Consider the following 14,982-nt stretch of genomic DNA (forward strand, 5'->3'; position numbering starts at 1 on the left):
TTTTATTGGTTACATACACATGGTTAGCAGATGTTAATGCGATTGTAGAGAAATGCTTGTGCTTCTAGTTCCGACCGTGCAGTAATATCTAACAAGTGATCTATCAATTTCACAACAACTACCTTATACACACAAGTGTAAAGGAATGAATAAGAATATGTACATATAAATAGATGGATGAGTGACGGCTGAGCGGCATAGGTAAGATGCAGTAGATGGTACAGAGTACAGAATATACATATGAGATGAGTAATGTAGGGTATGTAAACATTATATAAAGAGGCATTGTTTAAAGTGACTAGTGATACGTTTATTACATCCATACACTAAGTTGACTGTGCATTTAAACATGTTGGAAAATTCCATAAAATGATGTCATGAATTTAGAAGCTTCTGATAGGCTAATTGACATAATTTGTGTCAGTTGGAGGTGTACCTGTGGATGTATTTCAAGGCCTACCTTCAAACTCAATGCCTCTTTGCTTGACATCATGGAGTACGCAAAGTATCTTTGTATCCTGCAACACCACCCAGACAGAATACCAGCTACAGAAACTACACACACAGCTGCGGGAGAGGACTGTACACATCAACCAACTGGAGAGAGGGGTAAGGATGGACACATGAATAGTATACTGTACCACTGTTTCCATTACAAGTGGTCTCAAATCAAGGAAAAGGGCTGCATCTCAAAGGAGTTACACAGTGTCACATACCAGGAAAAATTAGGGTCACTCACAGTGAGTTATCAGGCCTTAAACTAGTGCCTGAAACAAAATATGACTTTCAGTACCGTATGTGTGACTGATGTCTGTCCTCTAGTGGTGAATGAGTTGTATTTTAGTTATTGATAAATAATGTCTGGCAGCTACAGAGAAGAATAAATGGAGCATTTTCACAGACTGTAGAGAAGACCAAACCACAACACATGCACACATATGCTTTCACTAACACACGGGTCTGTCTCAATCCACCATGATGCTGCCTTTCGATTTAGACAGACCCAGTTCCTCATCCATATTCACACATAGGCTATGATAAGTTCAGGTTGACTAGTTAGTTGACTAACTATATGTTTTGAAACATAGGAAAAGAGCAGCAGTCTCCGGCACTTTAAAACTACTCTGGACTTGAATAAGAGGGACACCCATAGGCGTTGGAGTCTCAGAGAGCTGGATCGGAGCAACCTAAGGAGCTAGAGGATCAAATCTAAATGGTGAGAAGATTCATGGCTTCAGTTCCCTTTACTGTTCATAAGGATTCACCCAAAGTTCCAATAAGCAATGCCATAAACATCAAGCACATCTGATCTTATGTTAACATAGATGTTTGGCCGCCTGCAAAGGTGCTTGTGTGTATACTACAGTCCTGTCATACATGTGTTTCCTGCCCGTTTCTTGTGATTCATTTCTGCCTGTCCTGTACAGTTGAAGATATCTTTGATGTGGTCCTTTGTAGCTCAGTTGGTAGAGCACGGCACTTATAAGGCTAGGGTAGTGGATTCGATTCCTGGGACCATCCATACGTGAAATGAATGCACACATGATTGTCGCTTTGGATAAAATGGCATATATTATGAAGCAGAAACACTCTCAGATAGCGGAGTTGGAGAGAATCTTCTCTTCAACCCATCGTGAGAGACAGGAGGCCCAGCACAGGCTTAACATACCCATGGCTAGTGCACTAACCCCAGCCCCAATCATGTCAATCTCTTAGGAGAGCAAGACGAGAGGCAAACAAGACCAGGAGGCCTTAAGAGCTCTGAGTGCAGGCTACAGTCTACCACCAAGGAACACTTACTTAACTCCTTGTGCATTTTCTCTTCTCTCTCAGTCAACTCAATTATGCCATAATTTACATTTACATTTACATTTAAGTCATTTAGCAGACGCTCTTATCCAGAGCGACTTACAAATTGGTGCGTTCACCTTAAGACATCCAGTGGAACAGCCACTTTACAATAGTGCATCTAAATCTTTTAAGGGGGGTGAGAAGGATTACTTTATCCTATCCTAGGTATTCCTGAAAGAGGTGGGGTTTCAGGTGTCTCCGGAAGGTGGTGATTGACTCCGCTGTCCTGGCGTCGTGAGGGAGTTTGTTCCACCATTGGGGGGCCAGAGCAGCGAACAGTTTTGACTGGGCTGCGCGGGAACTGTACTTCCTCAGTGGTAGGGAGGTGAGCAGGCCAGAGGTGGATGAACGCAGTGCCCTTGTTTGGGTGTAGGGCCTGATCAGAGCCTGGAGGTACTGAGGTGCCGTTCCCCTCACAGCTCCGTAGGCAAGCACCATGGTCTTGTAGCGGATGCGAGCTCAACTGGAAGCCAGTGGAGAGAGCGGAGGAGCGGGGTGACGTGAGAGAACTTGGGAAGGTTGAACACCAGACGGGCTGCGGCGTTCTGGATGAGTTGTAGGGGTTTAATGGCACAGGCAGGGAGCCCAGCCAACAGCGAGTTGCAGTAATCCAGACGGGAGATGACAAGTGCCTGGATTAGGACCTGCGCCGCTTCCTGTGTGAGGCAGGGTCGTACTCTGCGGATGTTGTATATAATAACATGTGATCTTTTCATTTCTCACATGCATCTGTGGGGGACAGAAAATAGGACTAGAAAATATTCAAACCGGTAAAGTATAGGGGTGTAGACCAGCTAGAGACACCCCAACAGGCACTGTCCACCTTTTCAGTTGGTGGTGCTAAGTCACCATTTTGTTTGCTCTTTCCAACCAATAAAACCTCAGTGAAGAAGACACTCCCTGAATCCCAAATCAACCCCTAGGCTCTACCCCCTAGGAACTTGTATATATCTGAGTATTGGATAGGTGTAAGCAATATGGTTCAGAAGAAGGTCAGCAGGCAGCTCTTATGCTTGTTGGGTTGTTTTCAGGTGGATGCTCTGCAGTCAGAATTGAAGAGCAGCTCTCTGGTGTGCCAGAGCTCCAGGTTCTGCCAGAGCTTGTGTTCATCAAATAGCTTTAACTGGTACTGTTCTTTGTCGACAAAGCCTGCTTTTGTGGGCTGGCGTGAACTTGCACTAAGGGCAGAGAAGGGTTATTAAAATAGTCCTCATATCTGTTAATAACTGACTGCAGGCCTGCTGCGCATACTGTTTATGAATGTTTTGAAAAGCTTCGTTGTTTAGACGGATACTATTTTTTTTTTTACTGATTACCTCAGGCTTTCAGGGGGTGACTACACTCTTAGAAAAAAAGGTGCTAAGTAGAACCATGTAGGGTTCTTCAGGTTGTCCCTATAGGGAAACCCTTTTTGGTTCTAGATAGAACCCTTTGCAGAGGTAAATGGTTCTACCTAGAACTCTCTATAGCGGGTTATGCCTAGAACCCTCTATGATGGGTTCTACCAAGAACCACCAGCCTTATTAGCCTTTAAAAGCCTTTAAAATGAAGCTCTTTATGACAATACATTACAAGGACACCTGCTCTTTCCATGACAGACTGAGCAGGTGAGTCCAGGTGAAAGCTATGATCACTTATTGATGTCGCTTGTTAATTTACACAGATTGAAGTGGATTTAAGGGGAGGAGACAGGTAAAATAACCATTTTTAACCCTTGAGACAATGTATTGTGTACAGTATTTGTGCCATTCAGAGGGTGAATTGGAAAGACAAGAACATTTTATTGCCTTTGAACAGGTGATGGTAGTAGTTACCAGGCCACCGGTTTATGTCAAGAACAGCAACAATGCTGCATTTTTCACCCTCAACAGTTTCCTGTATGTGTCAATAATGGTCCACCACCCAAAGGACATCCATCCAACGTGACAACTGTTGGACACATTGGAGTCAACATGGGCCAGCATCCCTGTGGAATGCTTTCAAGACCTTGTAGAGTCCATGCCCCAATGAATTGAGGCTGGTCTGATGTCAGTGTATTTTTTTTCTCATTTATTTAACGAGGCAAGTCAGTTAAGAACAAATTCTTATTTTCAATGATGGCCTAGGAACAGTGGGTTAACTGTCTTGTTCAGGGGCAGCACGACAGATTTTTACCTTGTCAGCTCGGGGATTCAATCTTGCAACCTTTCGGTTACAAGTCCAACGCTCCGTATATCATCAAGCCTTTCTTTGAGGGCCTAGTTGTACCCCAACACAGCGGTGTTAAGAAACCCTTTGTGTACAGGTCACATCAGGCCTGCAGTTCACATTATGCTGGCTTGAAAAGTGATGTGAAATTCCAATTGCCAGAGTGAGGATATCCAACAATGGGAACTTTTAATCACCCACAACCTGCATTCAGAATGACTGCCAGAGGAAGTGAAGATTGATTCATGGCACTGCCTAAATTATGTCAACTAGGACAACCATCTCAGTAACGGGTTCAATAAATACAACTACAAACAGATTGGATTAGTTTATAAAAATGTATGTTATTTATCTTTGTGTAGCATAAGATTAATCAACCAATCAATGTACAGTGGGGCAAACAAGTATTTAGTCAGCCACCAATTGTGCATGTTCTTCCACTTAAAAAGATGAGAGCAGCCTGTAATTTTCATCATAGGTACACTTCAACTATGACAGACAAAAATGAGAGAAAAAAATCCAGAAAATCACATTGTAGGATTTTTTATGAATTTATTTGCAAATTATGGTGGAAAATAAGTATTTGGTCAATAACAAAAGTTTATCTCAATACTTTGTTATATACCCTTTGTTGGCAATGACAGAGGTCAAACGTTTTCTGTAAGTCTTCACAAGGTTTTCACACACTGTTGCTGGTATTTTGGCCCATTCCTCCATGCAGATCTCCTCTTGAGCAGTGATGTTTTGGGGCTGTTGCTGGGCAACACGGACTTTCAACTCCCTCCAAAGATTTTCTATGGGGTTGAGATCTGGAGACTGGCTAGGCCACTCCAGGACCTTGAAATGCTTCTTACGAAGCCACTCCTTCATTGCCCGTGGGGTGTGTTTGGGATCATTGTCATGCTGAAAGACCCAGCCACGTTTCATCTTCAATGCCCTTGCTGATGGAAGGAGGTTTTCACTCAAAATCTCACGATAAATGGCCCCATTCATTCTTTCCTTTACACGGATCAGTCGTCCTGGTCCCTTTGCAGAAAAACAGCCCCAAAGCATTATGTTTCCACCCCCATGCTTCACAGTAGGTATGGTGTTCTTTGGATGCAACTCAGCATTCTTTGTCCTCCAAACACGACGAGTTGAGTTTTTACCAAAAAGTTATATTTTGGTTTCATCTGACCATATGACATTTTCCCAATCTTCTTCTGGATCATCCAAATGCTCTCTAGCAAACTTCAGACGGGCCTGGACATGTACTGGCTTAAGCAGGGGGACATGTCTGGCACTGCAGGATTTGAGTCCCTGGCGGCGTAGTGTGTTACTGATGGTAGGCTTTGTTACTTTGGTCGCAGCTCTCTGCAGGTCATTCACTAGGTCCCCCCGTGTGGTTCTGGGATTTTTGCTCACCGTTCTTGTGATCATTTTGACCCCACGGGGTGAGATCTTGCGTGGAGCCCCAGATCGAGGGAGATTATCAGTGGTCTTGTATGTCTTCCATTTCCTAATAATTGCACCCACAGTTGATTTCTTCAAACCAAGCTGCTTACCTATTGAATATTCAGTCTTCCCAGCCTGGTGCAGGTCTACAATTTTGTTTCTGGTGTCCTTTGACAGCTCTTTGGTCTTGGCCATAGTGGAGTTTGGAGTGTGACTGTTTGAGGTTGTGGACAGGTGTCTTTTATACTGATAACAAGTTCAAACAGGTGCCATTAATACAGGTAACAGAGGAGCCTCTTAAAGAAGAAGTTACTGGTCTGTGAGAGCCAGAAATCTTGCTTGTTTGTAGGTGACCAAATACTTATTTTCCACCATAATTTGCAAATAAATTCATAAAAAATCCTACAATGTGATTTTCTGGATTTTTTCTCTCATTTTGTCTGTCATAGTTAAAGTGTACCTATGATGAAAATTACAGGCCTCTCTCATCTTTTTAAGTGGGAGAACTTGCACAATTGGTGGCTGACTAAATACTTTTTTGCCCCACTGTACATGCAAAAACACAGACATTGAAAAAAACTATTCTGAAAATCAACCTGCAATAGAACATTATTGGAAATATGATAATGATGGGTGTGGTTTTGAGTGTTTTACTCCACACAGAGTAAAAATGTCACAATCACACAACTCTGTTTATTAACACCAACACAGGGGTTATTCTACACAACTGAGTGTTGAATTTAACTCCCGAATCAACACTAGAAATGTTACACTGAAAAATCTACAATAGGGAATGCCAGATACATCAATAAATAATCCCATGTACAGTATACACCTATATATTTTAACTTATCAGATGAGTCGCACTCTTGATGTTTACCTCAGTGTTTAAACTTTAACATTAATCAAATGTATTGGTCACATACTAGTGTTTAGCAGATGTAATTGCGGGTGTAGCGAAATGCTTGTGCTTCTAGCTCCGACAGTAACAAGTAATGTCTAACAGTTTCACAACATATACCCAAAATACACGTAAATCTAAGTAAGGAATGGATTAAGAATATATAGATATATGTCAGAGTGGCATTGGACTAAGATACAGTGGCATAGTATAGAGTACAGTATATACATATGAGATGGGTGATGCAATATTTACAAACAATTTAAAGCAACTAATATACCGTAGAATAGTATAGAGTACAGTTTACACATGAGATGAGTAATGCAAGCTACGGAGACATTTTTAAAATGGTTAGAGTTTCATTTCCTTAAAGTGGCCAGTGATTCCTAATCTATGTCTATAGGCAGCAGCCTCTGATGTGCTGGAGCTGGCTGTTTAACAGTCAGTGGTGTAGCACCATGGGTGCTTCTTGTTTGAGTTTCTGCCTATAGGAGGGGAGGAGCAAGGTGGAATCGTGGTCCAATTTGCCGAACGGAGGGTGGAGGAGGGCCTTATATGCATTCTGGAAGGTAGTATAGCAATGATCAAGGGTTTTAGCAGTGTGAGTACAACAATCAATATGTTGATAGAATTTCTGGAGCCTTTTCCTCAAATGTTCTTTGTTAAAATCCCCAGCTACAATATATGCAGCCTCAGGATGTAGCCTCAGGATGTAGTTTCCAGTTTGCATAAAGACCAGTGAAGTTCTTTGAGGGCCGCCGTGGTATCCGCTGTGGCTATTATTGCCGAAAATTCTCTTGGGAGATAGTATGGTTGGCATTTGATTGTGAGATATTCTAGGTCGGGTGAACAGAAGGTCTTGAGTTACTGTATGTAATCACAGTTACACCATACGTTGTTTATCATAAAACATATACCTCCACCCTTCTGCTTCCCGGAGAGATGTTTGTTCCTGTCGGCACGATGTACTGAGAACCCAACTGGCTTTACAGGGTCAGACAGTATATGTCCAGAGAGCCATGTTTCCATGAAGCAGAGTATGTTACAATCCCTGGTGTCTCTCTGAAAAGCAACTCTCGCCTTGAGCTCATCAATTTTATTATCCAGAAATTGGACATTAGCGAGTAAAATACTTGGGAGCGGTGGGTGGTGTGCACGCTTGCTAATTCGGACTAGAAGACCCCTCGAGTACCTCTTCTCTGCATTTTTTGGGTCAGCCTCTGGAATAAGTTAAATTGCTCTGGGGAGAGCAAACAAAGAATCCGCTCCAGAGAAGTCGTAATCCTGGTTGTAATGCTAGACGTTCTGGTGAGTTACCGCCGCTCTAATATCCAATAGTTCTTCCTGGCTGTATCTAATGACACACAACAATTCCTGATCTAATAACTTAAAAAATAGTACTCAAACAAACAAAATACTGCAGAGTTGCTTCAGAGCTAGTCGTGATCTCCGTTCGTGCCATCATTACGGATACTTCAGGATTTTGGCTATGAGACCCTTCCTCAGAGTCAGATTAACTCGTGGATACCATTTTTATGTCTCTGTGTCCAGTTTGTATAGGTAGTTTCGCGAGCCAATGCTGACTAGCATTAGCACAATGCCTGGAAGACTATGGGAACCCTTTTGGAACACTTTTTTCTAAGACTATAGTATAGTGGTTAAAAAAGGAACTATTTGTTCACAAGCATTTCGCTACACTCACATTAACATCTGCTAACCATGTGTATGTGACAAATAAAATTAGATTTTGATTTGATTTGAAATGTACAGTTTACCAGACAATGTTATATCATGCTAGTTTTGGAGATGAGGTGAGGGGGTTCCGTTCTATGTGTGTGTGTGTGTGTGTGTGTGTGTGTGTGTGTGTGTGTGTTTGTTTCAGGTGGGCCACTTGGAGTAGGACCTGGAGAAATAGAAGGCACTAGCCTCCAAAATGCTGAAGAGGAGACAGCAGAGTGAGACTAGTTTTAACTCTCTGTACTGTACTCGGCTCTACGCTACGGTACTGCTAAACACTGCACAACACTGTGTAGCGTTCATGGTCCCATGATGAGGTAGCCCCACCTGCAAACTTCAAAACCAGTGTCTGCCCTCAGCCCAAGAGGGAATTTCCTATTGGTATAACAGTCTAAGACGTTGGTTGCTCCTGTGGGAGACCCAGGATCATCTTCCGCATGTTACATTGGTGCCCAACGTGGGGTGGTTTCTCATGGAGGAGGGGTTCACAGGGAGGGGGGGGGTGATTGTAGCAGACATGAGTCGGTCATGTGATGAGGTAGCCCCACCTGCGAACTTCAAAACCAGTGTCTGCCCTCAGCCCAAGAGGATTTTCCTGTTGGTCTAAGACGTTGATTGCTCTCGTGGGAGAACCTGGTTTATTTCCCGCGTGTTATAACTGCTTGCAAACGACTGCTATTAAATGTATCACTTACATTCACTACTGATATGAGGGTCTTGTTGAGGGTCTTGAAAATTATATCATACTGTAATAACAATAATAGATAGAATGTAAAGTATAGTTTTTTTCCCAATTCCTAGACCCAGCAGTAAACCTCCATTCAGGAGTCGGTGAGTGGAGTTCTATCAACGTCTGACTTCCGTCATCGCCAAGTGATAAGACTGTCTTGTACTAAAAAAGCTAGCTACTGATTGCAACAGTCCAGTGATTTTGAAGTGAAATTAGGTGGGCCTCCCGAGTGGCGCAACAGTCTAAGGCACTGTATCGCAGTGCTTGAGGCATCATTACAGACCTGGTTTCGATCTCAGGCTGTGTCACAACCGGCCATGACCGGGAGTCCCATAGGGCGGCGCACAATTGGCCCAGCGTCGTCCGGCTTAGGGGAGGGTTTGGCTGGAGGGGCTTTACTTGGCTCATTGCACTCTAGTGACTCCCTGTGGCGGGTCGGGGCGCCTGCAGGCTGACTTCGGTCATCAGTTGAACAGTGCTTCCTCCAACACATTGGTGCAGCTGGCTTCCGAGTTAAGCTGGCGGGTGTTAAGGAGCGCAGTTTGGTGGGTCATGTTTCAAGGAAGCATGACTCAATCTTTACCTCTCCAGAACCCTTTGGGGAGTTGAAACAAGATGGGAATTGGAATTGGGAGGAAAAATGGGTGGGAAAAAAGTTAAATGAGGCAAAGTCAAACACCTGTATGCCTGCAGTAAGAAATAGTGGAGGGAGCTTTAGACGGATAGTCTTTATAGAATGTAATTCCACCCACTCGTAGCACGTGCTCCAGCAGGTATATCTCACTGGTCACCCCCAAAGCCAATTCCTCCTTTGGTCATCTTTCCTTCCAGTTCTCTGCTGCCAATGGCTGGAACGAACTGCAAACATCTCTGAAGCTGGAGACTCATATCTCCCTCACTAGCTTTAAGCATCAGCTGTCAGAGCAGCTCACAGATCACTGCACCTGTACATAGCCCATCTGTAAACAGCCCATCTATCTACCTACCTCATCCCCATACAGTATTTATTTATTTATCTTGCTCCTTTGCACTCCAGTATCTCTACTTGCACATTCATCTTCTGCACATTTACCATTCCAGTGTTTAATTGCAATATTGTAATTACTTCACCACCATGGCCTATTTATTGCCTTAACCTACCTCATTTGCACTCACTGTATATATAATTTTTCCCCTTCTCTCTACTGTATTATTGACTGTACGTTTTGTTTATTCCATGTGTAACTCTGTGTTGTTGTATGTGTCGAATTGCTATGTTTTATCTTGGCCAGGTCGCAGTTGCAAATGAGAACTTGTTCTCAACTAGCCTACCTGGTTAAATAAATGTGAAATTAAAATAAATAAAATATAATAATGGTTAGGTTTAGTCCCATAATGTGTTTGATTAATTAAACTAGATGTCTTTGTAAAGATGCTGGTCTTGACAACATACAATACTTTATTATGAAAGACAACAGAATACAGTATGATGGGCATTCTAACATTGGTTTGGACATTATTATGTAGTTGTGTAATATCAGCTGTTTGTTTTTAGAGAATGTTTTTTACTGTAACATACACAGGAAAGGTGCAGTGAAATCTGTTTTACAGGGTCAGCCATAGTAGTACAGTGCCCCTGGAGCAAATTAGGGTTAAGTGTCTTGTTCAAGGGCACATCGGCAGATGTTTCACCTTGTCGGCTGTGGTATTTGAACCAGCGACATTTCGGTCCTTTAATCGATAGTTGTTAGAGTGCTCCATTAGTTGGTGTTGGGTGGATGCGTTATTAGGCCTCTTTCAGTTGCTGGGAATGGATTTGATATGGCCAGTTTAACTCCCTGAGTTACTGTGACCCTGCTGAGTTACTGTGACCCTGGCATCTTCAAGTGTCATATTTGTCTAAATAGACTTGTACTGAGTTAAATGTTCTCCTTCAACATTGAGCCTAATGTCTCGGCTGGTCGAGTGTATAATGTCAGTTAGCTGCAGGGCTTGGTGAAGCCAGTCTTATGACTTGTCTGATTATAACGCTCTGTACTCAGTGTTAGTTGTTTGGAGGTTGTTTTCTGCTCTTTGTTGGGGGTATATAAGAGGCCTAGATAGCCCAGCCCCCAAAGATCAGCTGGAGCACTCAGGAGCAGGACAAACACTACATCCAGTAGAAGGAATAGCTTAGAGATTTTCAATCCAGACCAGGGAACCAGGACACGCAGAATATTGTGTACTTGTATGTGACTGACTTCTCTAGACATCCCAAAATCCTTCTACCTTTTGTGTTGTCAAGTATCGTAATCAGTGCAAACGACTTTAGGGTGACCTTTTACAGACGTAGCGTGTCTAGCAGCCGTAAGCCCCTGTTGAGAGCCAGGGTTCGTCTGTTCTCCTGACCTGTAGGCAGTTAACGGAGGACATGAATAAGGTTCAGGGTGAGCTGAGTGAGCGAGAGCAGCAGATGCTGCGTATACGGAGAGACAGCGTCACGAAGGCCTTCCAGCTCTCCAAGATGGAGAAGATGCTAGCCGAGACCAGAGGAAAGCTGGACAAGAAGCCTGAGCCTGGTACGGAAAGTAAAGGACGGGACACCCGGGACGACATGGGTCTGTATCAATATCCTTACGCTAATTGACTTCAGTTTCTTCTCTGAACTGCACGACCACTTCATGGTTTTAGTGCTATGGATAAACTGTCATTCAAGGATTTAAGTCATTCAAATGTAGTTAATATGATAGTGCATGTGCCCTTGATTTTATAGACCATATCTACTTTTGATAGTGTATATTTTAGCATGAAACATGTCATCAAATGATTCTTCTGAGTACTTTCTTTGTTCTGGACTGATGCTCTCCATGTGTATTTTAGCATCTCTTAGATTTGTTTTCTCTCTGAATGTCTGTGTTTTAAAGGGCTTGGTTTCCAAGGCACAGAGATTAAGCCTAGTTCTGGACTAAAATGCATGTCAGATTTTACTCAAAGACTAAGCTTAATCTGGGTCCAGGAAACTGGCTCAAAATGTTACCTCTCCCTTGGAGTGACTGTTTCTAATCTTGTTCTTCTCTGGGCCTTGTCCGGTGCAGTCCAGGACCTGGAGGATAAGGTGCGTTTCACCAGGAGAGACAGGAGGAACTCCCTGCACCGCACCCAGCTGCTGGAGAGCCAGATGAAGACTGTGAAGGGAGAGCTGGTGGACACACTGGACCACCTGCAGGAGCTGCGAGACAGGCTGAGACGCTCACAGGCTAACGCAGAGCAGCGCAAAGTTGACATGGAGAAACTGCAAGCAGGGATGAGGTGAGCCAACAACCCCAATGGTTCTGGCCCAATGTGCAGGGGCAGAGGCTCCTTCAGTCTTCTCCTATGCCCACAACCACTTGGTTCTTGGTACTTTGGCCTCCCTTGGTACCTGCTTCATTCTTTTTCACCAATGGGGCCAGAACACCTCAATCTTGACGACAAAGCTGAATCCTAATACTTTTTAAAACTGTAACAAATGTATATTGCCTCTTTACAGTTTGTAATACTCCCAAATCTTTGGAAATACTTATCTACTTTGTTCTTACTCCGTTTTCACTTCCCACGAACTGCTTTTGTGACTTGGTTGTTGTTAGGGATTGATAAACACTTGTATTATGTTAGCTCCTATTCACAGCACTGTATTTCCTGTCCGTGTTGTGTGGAAACTCAGAGCCAGACCAGAATGTCAATTACCGAATAAAAACTGTGCTACAATCCAACGGGAAAGAAGCAAAAAATATAACTGTAGTTAACTGTTTTTAACTTGTCTTAAATTGAGATACTTGTGCATCACCGTGTTGCTTGTGTTGTGTTGTATTGTGTTGTATTGTGTTGTATTGTCAAGGGTTGCCAAAGGTTACTATGTACATAAATACATTTTCCAGGTGACAAAACTGAACCTCTCTGAGACCAATGATGGCTGATAAACAACACTGACCCCCCCCCCCCACATCGTCATATGTCACTTGGAGGCAGTGGTCAGTGAAACTGGTTCTGGGGTGTCTGTTGGTGCTGTTTCAAACGCACATTTTGTGAAACAGCAGCAGCCCATGAATATGGTGTAACAAAGTTGAACTTGTGATATTTTGTTTTATAAGGTCAAGTATCAGTGACCTCATTACATTCTTGCCTGCCCTCCAGTTCCTATTCATACAGTATGAAAAGAAAACAGCTAGTATCATGTCTGTTTTATTGGGGGATTTTCCATGCTGAAATTAAGCAGTCCCTGTTTCAATTGAAAATATTTTAGTGCCAAGATGTAAGTTCAGCCAAGATGTAGCACTACTTGTATTATAAGATGAAAGGCACACATTCATTCATTTTTTTTGTCAGACCGATTATAAATGGGTGACTTGGCAACCTCTTCTCTTTCTGTGTCTTGTCACATGGGATGTGACCACTGAACTGGACAAGTTGCTATGGAAACTATGGTATTATCAGCTATCTTACCACAGTTACTTTGAGTACACTGCAGAGAGCTATGGAAGCTACCCGCAAAAGCAGCAGTCTGCAATGTATTACATGTGAATTAAAATGTAAAATGTTTTCACTGACTCATTTTTGTCTCTACCATATAGGTAGTGTTGTATCACAACCAGGTTCTGAACGAGGTTATATCCATTTATGGTGTTTGGTACATTCTATGTACTTTCCCTCAAACTGCAGGGTAGCATCGTTGCTACATGAATGGTTCCACTGTTTCTAACAGCAGCAAGGATTGTCTTCTGTGTCCCAAATGGCTCCCTATTCCGTGTATATAGTGTACTACTTTGACCAAGCCCTATGGGCCTTGATCCAAAGTAGTACACTATATAGGGAAAATGGTGCCATTCAGCATGCAGCGTCTGCCTGTTTTGCTGTTCCCTCAGGTGAGTGTCAGCTGATTGTCTCTGAAGCAGCACTCATGTTCTAACTCTTAGCCCCATGGCAAAGATGTGATCAGACTAGATGTAGCAATGTTTTCCCCCACACAGACAGCATCACATGCTAGAAAGCTATTGGCTATCATCTGCTGTCCTGCCCATGATCAAAACCCAAATCACTGATGTTCTTGTACAGTTTGGCAATTGCACATTTTTCACTTGAGGAGAACACTCTTATATTACCTTCTGGATTCGGAGTTAAGCTACTGTCTGCCTGCCTGCCTGCCTGCCTGCCTGCCTGCCTGCCTGCCTGCCTGCCTGCCTGCCTGCCTGCCTCAACTAAAAGCCCTTCGGGTGCAGCAGAGCAACACACACATTTCATACCTGGTTTATTATTTATTCAAAGATAATAAAAGATTACTCACTATAGTTTCCCATGTGAACACATCATTTGAGCATAGGTTGATTGTGATTCTTTCTGTAGCTCAGTAAGTTAGAAGCTGCAGTAGAGAGTCACTCTCAGGAAATGCAGCGTAAACTCAGTCTCCAACAGGGGGTCCTGGACCAACCAGGTTTACATTTACATTTAAGTCATTTAGCAGACGCTCTTATCCAGAGCGACTTACAAATTGGTGCATTCACCTTATGACCTCCAGTGGAACAGTAGTGCATCTAAATCTTTTCAGGGGAGGGGGTGAGAGGGATTACTTTATCCTATCCTAGGTATTCCTTAAAGAGGTGGGGTTTCAGGTGTCTCCGGAAGGTGGTGATTGACTCCGCTGTCCTGGCGTCGTGAGGGAGTTTGTTCCACCATTGGGGGGCCAGAGCAGCGAACAGTTTTGACTGGGCTGAGCGGGAACTGTACTTCCTCAGTGGTAGGGAGGCGAGCAGGCCAGAGGTGGATGAACGCAGTGCCCTTGTTTGGGTGTAGGGCCTGATCAGAGCCTGGAGGTACTGAGGTGCCGTTCCCCTCACAGCTCCGTAGGCAAGCACCATGGTCTTGTAGCGGATGCGAGCTTCAACTGGAAGCCAGTGGAGGGAGCGGAGGAGCGGGGTGACGTGAGAGAACTTGGGAAGGTTGAACACCAGACGGGCTGCGGCGTTCTGGATGAGTTGTAGGGGTTTAATGGCACAGGCAGGGAGCCCAGCCAACAGCGAGTTGCAGTAATCCAGACGGGAGATGACAAGTGCCTGGATTAGGACCTGCGCCGCTTCCTGTGTGAGGCAGGGTCGTACTCTGCGGATGTTGTAGAGCATGAACCTACAGGAACGGGCCACCGCCTTGATGT

At 43.7% G+C, this 14,982-nt stretch overlaps 1 protein-coding gene across 1 annotated transcript; it reads left to right on the forward strand.

Moving 5' to 3' along the window:
- The first annotated feature begins 470 nt into the window (after positions 1-470).
- si:ch73-389b16.1 (uncharacterized) lies at positions 471-13,376 on the forward strand. Its single transcript, XM_065002779.1, has 4 exons — positions 471-609; positions 1,089-1,216; positions 11,214-11,416; positions 11,894-13,376. The coding sequence occupies exons 3-4, from the start codon at positions 11,230-11,232 to the stop codon at positions 12,109-12,111; spliced, it is 405 nt and encodes a 134-aa protein (XP_064858851.1). The 5' UTR covers positions 471-609; positions 1,089-1,216; positions 11,214-11,229; the 3' UTR covers positions 12,112-13,376.
- The last annotated feature ends 1,606 nt before the right edge of the window (positions 13,377-14,982 follow it).

This window comes from Oncorhynchus nerka, linkage group LG17, assembly GCF_034236695.1.
Source record: "Oncorhynchus nerka isolate Pitt River linkage group LG17, Oner_Uvic_2.0, whole genome shotgun sequence".
In the NCBI taxonomy this organism is placed as follows: Eukaryota; Metazoa; Chordata; class Actinopteri; order Salmoniformes; family Salmonidae; genus Oncorhynchus; species Oncorhynchus nerka.